The sequence below is a fragment of the Alligator mississippiensis genome, chromosome 4, assembly GCF_030867095.1.
Source record: "Alligator mississippiensis isolate rAllMis1 chromosome 4, rAllMis1, whole genome shotgun sequence".
NCBI classification, from domain to species: Eukaryota; Metazoa; Chordata; order Crocodylia; family Alligatoridae; genus Alligator; species Alligator mississippiensis.
In genome coordinates, this window is record NC_081827.1 from 216259810 (window position 1) to 216272296 (window position 12487).

Here is a 12487-nt window from a genome sequence, read left to right on the forward strand (position 1 = left end):
AGATTCATAGATTCATAGATGTTAGGGCCGGAAGGGACCTCAATAGATCATCGAGTCCGACCCCCTGCATAGGCAGGAAAGAGTGCTGGGTCTAGATGACCCCAGCTAGATGGTTATCTAACCTCCTCTTGAAGACCCCTAGGGTAGGGGAGAGCACCACCTCCTTTGGGAGCCCATTCCAGACCTTGGCCACTCGAACTGTGAAGAAGTTCTTCCTAATGTCCAATCTAAATCTGCTCTCTGCTAGCTTGTGGCCATTATTTCTTGTAACCCCTGGGGGCGCCTTGGTGAATAAATACTCACCAATTCCCTTCTGTGCCCCCATGATGAACTTATAGGCAGCCACAAGGTTGCCTCTCAATCTTCTCTTGCGGAGGCTGAAAAGGTCCAGGTTCTCTAGTCTCTCCTCGTAGGGCTTGGTCTGCAGGCCCTTAACCATACGAGTGGCCCTTCTCTGGACCCTCTCCAGGTTATCCGCATCCCTCTTGAATTGCGGCGCCCAGAATTGCATGCAGTACTCCAACTGTGGTCTGACCAGCGCCCTATAGAGGGGAAGTATCACCTCCTTGGACCTATTTGTAGTGCATCTGCTGATGCACGATAAAGTGCCATTGGCTTTTCTGATGGCTTCGTCACACTGCCGATTCATGTTCATCTTGGAGTCCACTAGGACTTCAAGATCCCTTTCCACTTCCATGCCACCCAGCGGGTCATTCCCTAGGCTGTAGGTGTGCTGGACATTTTTCCTCCCTAGGTGCAGCACTTTGCATTTCTCCTTGTTGAACTGCATTCTGTTGTTTTCTGCCCACTTGTCTAACCTGTCCAGGTCTGCTTGCAGCTGTTCCCTGCCCTCTGGCGTGTCCACTTCTCCCCATAGCGTCCACTTCTCCCCATAGCGTCCACTTCTCCCCATAGATTATGCAGATTCACATTTAAGCTTTCAAGTTAAAATTAATTAATCTCTGCTTAGAATCATAGAAAATTAGGGTTGGAAGGGACCTCAAGAGGTCATCTGGTCCAACCCCTGGCTCAAAGCAGAGCCATCCCCAACCAGATCATCCCAGCCAAGGCTTTGTCTAGCAGGTCTTCAAAACCTCTCAGGATGGAGATTCTACAACCTCTCTGGGTAACCTGTTCCAGTGAGAATTTTTTTTCCTACCATCTAACCTAAACTTGCCTTGCTGCAACTTGAGACCATTACTCCTTGTTCTGTCATTTGCCACCACTGAGAACAGTATAGCTCCATCCTCTTTGGACTACTGTTCAGGTAGCTAAAGGCTGCTGTTAAATCTGCCCTCAGTCTTCTCTACTCCAGACTAAGAAAGTCCAATTCCCTCAGTCTCTCCTCAGAAGTCATGTGCCTCAGCCCCTTAACCATTGTTGTTGCCCTCCTCTGGACTCTCTCCAACTTGTCCACATCCTTTCTGTGGTGGAGGGCCCAACACAGGACACAATGCTCCAGATGTGGCCTCACCAATGCTGAATAGAGGGGAATAAAACTTTCTTTGATCTGCTGGCCACACTCCTGCTAATGTAGCCCATTATGCTGTTAGCCTTCTTTGCAACAAGAGCACACAGTTGCAAACAGTACTCATCTTCAGCTTATTGTCCACTCTAACTCCCAGGTCCTTTTCCACAGAGCTGTTACTTAGCCAGTTGGTCCCCAGCCTGTACTGGTGCTTAGGATTGTTCCTTCCTAAGTTCAGGACTTTGCACTTATTGAACCTCATGAGATTTCTTTTGGTGCTATCCTCCAGTTTATCGAGGTCTCTGAATCCTAGCCCTACCGTCCAGTGTATCTACTATTCCCCCCAGCTTGGAGTCATCTGCAAACTTGCTGAGGGTGCACTCCATCCCATCTTACAGGCCATTGATGAAGATATTGAACAAAACCAGCCCCAGGACTGACCCCTTAGGCACTCCATTTCATACTAGCTGTCAGCTAAATATTGAATCATTGATTATTATCTTCTGAGCCTGATGATCCAGTTAGTTTTCTGTTCACCTTACAGTCCACTCATCCAACCCATACTTCCTTAGCTTGTTTGTGAAAATGTTGTGGGAGACCATATCAAAAGCCTTGGTAAAGTCAAAGTATATCACATCCACTGGTGGGGCCCCAACACAAACTATATCACATCCACTGGTCTTCCCACATTTACAGAGCCAGTCTCCTTATCATAGAGGGCAGTCAGAGGTTGGTCAGTCATGACTTTGGTGAATCCACGTGGATTGTTTCTAATCACCTTGTCTTCCAAGTGCTTAGAAATGGATCCCTTGAGGTTCTGCTCCATGATTTTTCCAGGGACTGAGGTGAGGTTGACCAGTCTGTAGTTCCCTGGATCCTCCTTCTTCCCTTTCTTAAAGATGGGCACTATATATGCCCTTTTCCAGTCATCCAGGACCTCTCCCAATTACATGAGCTTTCAAAGATAATGGCCAACAGGTCTGCAGTCATATCTGCCAATTCCCTCAGCACCCTTGGATGCATTGCATTTGGCTCCATGGACTTGTACACATTCAACTTTTCTAAATAGTCTCTAATCAGTTCTTTTGCCACTATTGTCTGCTCACCTCATGTGCTGCCAGGCACAATAGTCTGGGAGCCAACCTTGCCTGTGAAGACTTAAATGAAAAAGGCATTGAGCATTTTCAGCTTTTTCTGCATCATCTGTCACTAGGTTGCTTCCTGCATTTAGTAAGGGACCCACACTTTCCCTGATCTTCCTTTTGTTGTTGATATACTTGTAGAAGCCCTTCTTGTTACCCTTCACATCCCTTACTAGTTGCATACCCAATTGTGCTTTGGCCTTAAGCAAAAGGCCTAGGCCAGTGGTTCTCAAACTTTTTAAGCTCAAGGTACCCCTTGTTATACTCATGGCACCCCTAAAATGTTTTAAGGCACCCCTCAGAAAATGACAACTCTTAGTTTTCACTTGTTTTTGATTACAGAAATAGAGCAAATCTTCTGTTGGAAAGAATTCCTGCTTTGACCATGGGTTTCGATTAGCTGACCACCTGAAGTCCCTTCCAACCCTAATTTTCTAGGATTGTGATTCTAATTCAGAAAGATTGCAACAGATCAGAATGTTTTTAACACCATAGATTCCTATTTGAAATCTCTGGGTTTACCTTGGGAATCATGTTTGTACACCTAGCAGTGCTACTAATATTGCACTAATACCCTGCTGCACCCTGCAAAGTATACCAAGGCATCCCAGGGTACTGTGGTTGAGAATCACAGTAGGCCCTCAGAGGAGGATAGTAGGAACAGAAAGGGAAGAACATGAAATATTGTCAATTGACAGTTTAAATCTGATAAGTCTACTCTGGTAGGCCACAAATCCTTCTGAAACTCTCTGTGTACTTTAAGTATAATATACCAGCTTTCTGGAGATCCACATTAGTGACAGAATATAGTAAGTCTATAGCTCCTTATTATTGAAAAGACCATTTACTGTTGTTAAAGTTGCACCCAAACTAAACCCAGGTCCTGCTACCTCCAAAGTTTGTCAAAGTTGGCTTTTGAATCAAGTCTGATCTGTGTTTGCAGTTTTGACATTCTCTGAATATTTTACAAAAGTAATTTTCGGTAAGGGGAGGCAATAGCAGATGTCTTAGCAGTGTTCTCATAGAGAAGATAGGGCAATCAGTGTTTATATAATAATGTCAGCAGGATGGAAAATAAACAGGAAGAATGGGGTGTCTCCAAATACAGTCACAGGATTATGATGTAATTGAGGTTATTGTGATGTGGCTTGGTAGTTAATATGACTGGAGAACTGTCATGGACGGGTATAACTTGTTCAGGTAAGACAGGCAGTGGGGGGGGAAAGCAGGTGTTGCCGTATATCTAAAGACAACATACATGTGTTCTGAAGTTCCACTTCAATATCAAGCTGAGGCCTGTTAAAAGCCTCTGGGTAAAAGTCAGAGGGAAGAACAGCAGTGGGAATGTCATGGTGGGCATATGCTATATAATACCAAATCAGGAGAAAGAGGTGGACTTCTTTAAACAGCTTCCAAATCATAGGACCTGGGTCTCATGAGAGACTTTAATTATTAGGACATGTGCTGGGAAGGAAACACAGATGAGTACAAGTAATCCAGGGAATTCTTGGAGTGTGATGAGGATAACTTTTGATACAGATGATAGAGAGGCCAATTAGGGGGGAAGTTCTTTTCAACTTGCTGAGTGATCACAGACAGGGGAATTGGTTGAGAATATGAAAGTGGAGGATACCTTGGATGACACTGACCACATAATGATGGAGTTCAAGATGCTAAGGAGAAGAAACAAGGAGAGCAGCAGAATAAAGACACCAGACTTCAAAAAGCAAACTTCAGCAAACTCAGGGACCTGGAGGGTGTGATCCTCTGGGGGGCAGTTTTGAGGGGGAAATGAGTCCAAAAGAGCTGGCTGTACTTTAAGGCAACTGTATTAAGGATGCAGGAGCAAGCTACCCCAGTGTGATGGAAGAATGGGAAGTGCAACAGGAGACCAGCCGGGTTAGACAGCGATCTCTTCAATAAGTGTAAACCCAAAAAGCAATTCTACAAATAATGGAATCTTGGTTGTAGTATTAGGGAAGAGCATAAGACCATTGCACAAGCATGCATGAGGAAAATTAGGCAGTCTAAGGCATGATTTGAGATGCAGCTGGCAATAAAGAGGGATTCTACAAATATATCAAAAGTAAATGGAAGACCAAAGAAAACATAGGTCCCATCTGGAATGCAGAAAGCAATGTAGTTATGGATGATACAGAGAAGGCTAAAATATTTAGTGCCTTATTTTGACAAATAAGGTCAGCTACCAGACAATGAAAACTGTTGGCAGCAAAGATAGGGAAGGCGTAGTGACAGGCTAGGGATAAAAGCGAGATGCTTTCGAGTTGGCAGGGTCAGGTGGAATGAACCCTAAGATACTGAAGAAATTGTCTGTGGTATTTTGGAGTCATTGGTTATCATCTTTGTGAACTTGTGGATGTAGGTTGAGGCACTGTATGATTGGAAAAGGGAAAATATAGAGGTTGCCTTTAAGAAAGGGAGGAAGAAAGATCCGTGGAATTACAGATCAGCTAGTCTAACTTCATTCAGTACCTGGAAAACACATGAAGTAGGCTCTCAAGGAATCTATTGTGAAACACCTAAAGGAGAACTATAATGGGCAAACATACCACAAGGATAGGTTAGTGCAGCCCATCTGAATAAGATATATATTAGTTCACATTGTGCTCAGTCCCCCTCTGCGCACTCTTTTTTAGGTCATAGTGAGCCCCTACATTGTATATGTTTTTACTTCCTCTTCACTCCCACAGCTAAGCAGTACTTCCCCCCACCCCAATTTCCAGTGATTACTGTTTCTTCATCAGCTTTAAATGTCTTGCAAACATCACTAAACAGGGCCCCAAACAGTTCACCTAGAATCCCTCTGCTGCCCCTTCTCTCAGCCTGGTGCATATGATTAGTATGGCCCAGCCCTCCATGAGGTAAACTCAGCCCTGGTTACCATGTACCTCAGCTGCATATAACTTTTTGGAGGATTCCAGGACTCATGACAAGATCACCCAGTTCCAGTCATAGATTCATAGATTCATAGATGTTAGGGTTGGAAGGGACCTCAATAGATCATCGAGTCCGACCCCCTGCATAAGCAGGAAAGAGTGCTGGGTCTAGATGACCCCAGCTAGATGCCTATCCAACCTCCTCTTGAAGACCCCCAGGGTAGGGGAGAGCACCACCTCCCCTGGGAGCCCGTTCCAGACCTTGGCCACTCTAACTGAAGAAGTTCTTCCTAATGTCCAGTCTAAATCAGGAGTGAGGACTAATTAATCCTTTGGCAGGAGTGTATCTGGAGTACGCACACATACTGAGCATAACTGATCTGTGGGGTCACCATGACTTGAAATGCTGTTAACTCTGCTGGGGCCCCACCTAAACAACTGTATGGTAAATCATGAATCTTTTGACTCCAGACTAATATTCTCTGTAAGTACTAAAACTATAAGTAGGCTGCTTAAAAGTATATTTATGGAGTACCTGAGCTAAAACTTATGTCAATTAAAAATAAGCATCAACTCATCCATCATCATTTTAAAATATGCCCCTCACTTCCATGTGCTTAGGGAGAACAGGGTCTGACAGTACAGGGGGAGAAGGAAGGGGCAGCAGGAAGAAGTTTGGAGGGTAGAGGCCACTTGACCACCCTAAAAGTTTATTTTCACTTCTTTAATAGCGGGAGGAGGACAAAATCAAGGCAAATGTCTGATAATTAGATTTTATACTTTGAAAATTACAACAAATGTATATATTTTCCATGTTAGTTCTCTCCAAGTGCCAGTCCATAGACTCTTAGCTTCTCTGGAAGTTTGGTTCAAATACTTTATAGAAAGGCTTTTATCTGTAGATTTTGATAGTGAATCTGAAGAGCAAGAGAGTGGATTTTAAGCATTGTACTTTTCAGCCATTATGATTTTTAGAACTTGATTTGCACACCATGCACCTGACCTGCCTCTAAAACCTGCAAAACTCAGTTTGTTCTACAGTTTCTCCCAGAACAAAAAAAGAAAGACAGCGCAGATTGCAAGCTCTTCTCTTTCAGCAAACTGGCTTTGTTTCCAAATAGACCAGCCTCAGCTCATGGAACTTCTTCAGAAAAAGATCAATATAACCATAATATGCCTTTCTCTGTCTAACCTCCAAGAAAATTAGAAGCCCTGTTTCTGTGTCATTCAGAAATGCACGTGGTATTTTGCATTCAACTCACCCACTAGTTTGTTTGCTAGTGGGTGAATCTGAGGCAGATTCATTCTGTTCTGATCCTTCTGCCTTCTCCAGATATAGAACAAAAAAAGATGAGAGACAGGACCAAAAATAATTCACCATCTTGTGCAACTAATTTAGACATTTATAAGTGTCGAGAATCAGAGCAGCGCCGGCATCTGCTTTCTGAGCCCCCCCGCCGGAGCAGTAAAACTTTCACCTTGACAGGCAGATAATTAATGGATGGGGTGAAATTAACCAGGCACAGACGCGTGTTGGTTACAGGAGATTGTTTACTTACGTCGCCCAGATAGTGACGTGCGACGCAGGCTGAGCCTTTGTTCCGTTACAGTTGCATTGATTACAGTTAAGCGTACGGGTTCAGGTTACAGCCAATCAATCAATGACGAACGTGGCGCCGGAACGAGCTATCGTGCCTGCAAGGCTTTAATACGTCAAGATTAACGATGACGGGGAGTGGTTGACGGGTGATCAGACCGCCAAGTCACTCTGGTGATGGACTCAGGTTTCTCCTCAGAGATTTCCCCAGAGTTCTCCCACTTAGGCGGAAGTTGTTAAACTATTTATAGACAGAGGTAACTAACGGAGGTGTCCAATGATGAACTGCTAAGTGGAATCTTTAATTTTCTGGCAAGCAGCAGTTCTTTGTGTTATCAGGTTACAAGGTAGTGGGTCAGGTTTCCTGCCTGTTATGTATGAGGTTACGATGAGGGGCCTAAGCTTTTTCTTGGCCAATTATATACAGTTCTCCCTCCGGGTTTTGTTTCAGGAGTTTCTGGCAAGGATTTCTTTTAACCCTTAATTGACTACTGTGTGTGAAGTGAGGATGGTCTGAATGGTATCTCTTGCTAGTGGCATGGGCACTGATTAACTGGGTTGTGACAATAAGAAAAGCTTATGGTTCACGTCTCCTTGGTACATGTTAGAGTGGAATGCAGTCTCATGCTTTGGCTGCTGATACATTATCTGAAGAGGATTAGATGGTAACCTCTTTAGATTTCTTTATATCCTGTTTCTTTAAACAGGATTGAAAGAAAACAAATATGGATATGAATAACGGGACCTCACCTGACCAAAATATTAAATGTCATCTGCATCATGCAGCAGAACATGCAGTTGCCTTTCAAGAACTGGTTGAATGAATGACGTTCACACTTAATTTCTTAAGGTGTGTCCAGATAAGTGCGCATGTATGGTTTTCATCACCTTAAACCCATCTGCAGTGCCACAAACCATACATGCTGCACATGCACACATTTGCTGCACTGCTAATTTGTAGTGTGGCATGTTTTTTTTGACACTGGGAGATCCTGGTGTAAAAAAAAACTGTGGCAGAAAAGGGCGAGGTGGCACACGTGGCGGCAGAGTATGCTGTCCAAAACCAGAGGCTGGCTGGCCAGAGCCATGTTCCGGCTGCTGGCCAGGCTCTGTGTCCCCAGATTGCCACTGTTATGGCCCCATGAGGCCCCCAGGACTCCCAAGTAAGGCTTCTGGGGCCAGCCCAGGTGCTGGCCCCAGCCTTCCCTACCCCACCGGGACAATTTTCCGTGCACCAGAGCACGCATGCAGGGGCATTCCCTGAGGACAAGTAGCAGCAGCACGAATATTTGTCCCTAGAGAAATACATGTTCCTGCTCTTGAGTACATACCCTAAGCTTCCTTTGTAGAGGAGACTTCAGACCAAATCTTCAATATCCATGCTTCTCACTCAACCATTAGTTTTCCATCTTGTATTTGTTCACTTACTCCACTTATGTTAAATATGCTCCTTAACAGTATATAAAAAAAACCAAACAAATTGTATCTGCTTTTGAAGAGAATGTTTCTTCCTTCCATATGCATCTGGTAGCATATCCTTTGATAGGAGAGGTAAAAGATCAATAGGAGGATCAAAGATAAAAACAGAAGTACATGGAAGTAAGAAAGGTTAAAATAGATCAAAAGTAAGGTAGTCGATCAAAGGGAAGCATGATTTATCAACATAAAGATGTGGTAAATGGGTGGATATATTGAGAAAAAAGTGTTTTGTTCAAATTTTCAAGCATTTGCAGAGGCTTGTCTGTCCCTTGAGATAGATTGTCCTTACTCATCATATCACTCCCAAACAAACAGAAAGAAGCAAAGAATGTAATCATAGTTAACAGTCAACAGATGGTAAACATGCCCTGGGGATTTCTTTCAACTCTGCAGTGAAACTATTACCTTGGCAGTTGTTTAAGTGATCTGCATTTCCATCAGAGACCATTTCTGGACAATAATCTTAGCCTCCCATAATTCTCCTCCTTTTTTCAGAAGACTGGTTTTCAGGAATGGTGCTTATTAGGCCTGTGTGAAGCGGAAAGTATTCGCTTTGGATTCGGAGGGACAGTGATTCAATTTGATGATTTAAATCACTGTCCCGATTTGATTTGGCCAAATCTGAAAATATATGGCATTGAATCGGATTCAGCCATAGACTATACAGGCAGACAGTGCCGGCAGGAGCCGCTGAGGCAGCAAGCAGACAAGCCCTGGCTTGAGCCAGCAGCCCTGGGAGAAGCCACGGCTTGTCCGGCTGCTTCCCTAGTTGCTCCTGACAGGGTGAGGCAGGCAGTGCTGGCAGCCCTGGGAGAAGCCGTGGGAGCTGAGGGGAAATGATTAGAAGCTGGGGGGAATGATTGGGGAGCGGGGGGATCAAACTGGGAGCTGGGGGAAGCTCCTGTTTGTTCCCCCAGCTCTCGGTTTGATCCTCCAGCTCACAGTTCGATTCCCCCAGCTCCCCAATTATTCCCCCCAGCCCCTGCAGCTTCTCAGGTGAGACAGGCAGTGCTGGCAGCCCCAGCAGGGGGGCAACCCGGGGAGTAGCCAGACGAGCCATGGCTTGAGCTGGCAGCCCCGGGAGAAGCCATGGGAGCTGGGGGGAATGACCGGGAGCTGGGGAATTAAACCAGGAGCTGGGGGAAACCCCTGATCATTCCCCCCAGCTCCCAATAATTCCCCCCAGCTCCCTGATCATTCTCCCCAGCCCCCATGGCTTCTCCCAGAGCTGCCAGCACTGCCTGCCTTGCTCTGGCAGGGGGACAGCTGGATGAGCAGCTGGACAAGCCGTGGTTTCTCCCGGGGCTGCTGGTTCAAGCCGGGGCTCATCCAGCTGCTCCCCCAGCCGCTCCTGCTGGCACTGCCTATGGCTGAATCTCTCTGAATCCATTTGAAGGCTTCTGATTTGGTTCGGAGAGATTAATGGGTCTCCTGATTCAATTCGGATTTAGAGATTCGGCCACCGAATCGGGCCAAATCAACTCTGAATTGAATCGGCTACTGAAGCTTTGCACATCCCTAGTGCTTATCTTCGTATCACAGATAACTTCATTTTACTGTAACTGTTGACACTTATTCAAAGTCCTCTTGTTTGGCCTTTTTCTGCCCCCAGGGTTTTAGAAAATGTCTTTCTATAGTTGCAGTCCACTTAAGTGAGTGTTTCCAATTTACTCTATTTAGGTGACAGTCTTGAGATACTACTTCCCATTTTGTGTACATTTTAATAAAAGAAATCTATTTGACACCTAAAAAAAAATTCCAATTTCTTAGTGTCTATATTAAATTCTCAGATAAGTAGCACCCTTCTTCCCAGGGATAGATTCATAAGTATGAAGGCTGGTACAAATGCTTGGATATCTTGGAAAGAAAGTACAATTTTACCTCAGAATAATGCATTTAATGGCTTCAGTGACCTCTGTTACCTACATGCTCTTCTAAAAATGAGAATTCCACAACATTCCCTGGACCCCAGATAGAGACGAACCCTGGGCAGCAGGCATCAGAAACTGAGCATCCAAGAAAAAGTACTACTGTCTAATAAATAGTGGACTCTGCCTCAAAATCTGCCCAGTGGCATCCTACCTAGCTTCCAGCTTACTCTCTAACAGCTACTGTAGATGATGCACAGAGGACTGGCTGCACCTTCCCAGCCAGAGGTCTTTGTTCCTTTCTAGAGGAATTCAAATATTATAAAAGCCTTAGTCTATCTGTCCATAACCCTTTATTTGCACTCTGATAGGTTGTCTGAAGAACCAGTCAGAGTGCTTCAAGAGCGTTCCAGACAGGGAGCATGGTGGCGGCGCTTGGAGTGGGCCCGGACCCCAAGTGGTGGTAGCAGGGAGTGGCCCTGGGCCCCAGGCCCGATGCAGTGCAGGGGGAAGGGAGCAGCGGGCCTGGGTCTGAGGTGGTGGAGGGGAGGAGCGGGAAGAACTCCAAGTGTGGGGGGGCAGACACGGGGCTCTGTCCCTGCCTGCTCCCCCACCCCCGCATCATTCCTGACGGGCAATTTGCTATCATCTTCATATAAACCATATTAGAAATCATAGTGGTTCTTTGTCTTGAAAGGCATTCCTACCTCATGTACTGTAATACAGAACTAGCAGTCATAGACAATAGCAAAGCTGTTTATTATATAAACTAACAAAGTCTTACCTACTCTTCCCACATTTATGAAGAAACAGTGCACATAGGGGAATTGTGGATAGCTTGCAACATATTTTTCACAGGAACAGGACAGAAAAGAACATATTTCTAACAGATTAGCCAAGCAGGTTCTAAATAAACACTTAACTTTGGAAAGAAATCAATTAGAATACATTATCATTTGGAATGAAATAAGTTTTCCTTGTCATCAGAGGGGAATAATATACACCCTGATTTTGGCCCGTCTAAAGTATTCCTACGTGATTCCTATGTTCCAACTTAAGATTTCAAGGTGGTGATTGTTTCTCAGTTAAAGTCAGTTTGCCAGCAGCATCAGTTTTTATATTCTGTTTGACAGTAAATCAGTATATATTTGTGAATCAGTTAAGAGATTCTTAAAAAGACTCAGTAATATTTATAAAATCAGTAAGAATTCCTCTTTACTACAAAATCTCAATGTTAATACATGAAACACCCTTTCAAACTAATAGGAGAAATTCTGTGTCATCTTTTAATAAAAATGTCTTGTTTGTTTTAATTTGTCTGTTTTGTGATGTAATTTCTGAGCAAAAATCGTTTGTACATGTTTTATTGAAGATGTTATGAAATCTAGGCACTAGATTTCACTTAAGTCTTTGTACAAGTAAATACATGTGCCATTCTCTTTCTTATGTCTTTCGCTAGTTAGAAATAAATGAAAAATTAACTAAAATGTTAACGGGTTGTATTTACAGCTGTAGTGACATGTATATCTTATTTTTCTAGATGATTGATTAAAGAGTACCAATTTAAATTCTTATTTTAAAAATAATCCTCACCTGTTTTGTTCAAATAAATGTGACTCATAACATTTACTAATTAGCAAACGGATTTTGAAGCTATTGATGTTTATAATTTATTACAGTAACTTGATAGAGCATTCCTTTAGTTTACTAATATGTTATATTTTAAACTTCTTTGTTCATAGGTCATTTTTATTATTTAGAAGGACAAAAAGATGCCCTACTTTGTGGTAATGGCACAGATGCAGGGTAAGAAATACCATGAAAATTATATACTATTGATTGTATAAACTAAATGTAGCATTTCTGACACAGATAGCTAAAGAATTAATTGTACTCTCAACCAGTCCATAGTCTTTCCTCTTAAGTAGGCCTGTATAAAAACACGCTGAAATATTTTCACCCTAAAGACCTTTGTTATTCCCTTTTGCTTCGGTAGCTGGAGGCTGATCAGATATTTCTCAGATCCGAACTGTGAT

At 43.6% G+C, this 12487-nt stretch overlaps 1 protein-coding gene across 8 annotated transcripts in view; it reads left to right on the top strand.

The window, feature by feature from the left end:
- LOC102563113 (sodium channel protein type 2 subunit alpha) overlaps positions 1 to 12487 on the top strand; it is a 221913-nt gene that overhangs the window by 114754 nt on the left and 94672 nt on the right. For all 8 annotated transcript variants that reach the window (XM_019480418.2, XM_019480420.2, XM_059727318.1 and 5 more), the window contains one exon: positions 12194 to 12257. In XM_019480418.2, coding sequence (XP_019335963.1) covers positions 12194 to 12257 — 64 coding nt within the window. Of the gene's footprint in view, positions 1 to 12193; positions 12258 to 12487 lie in introns of those variants that run through there.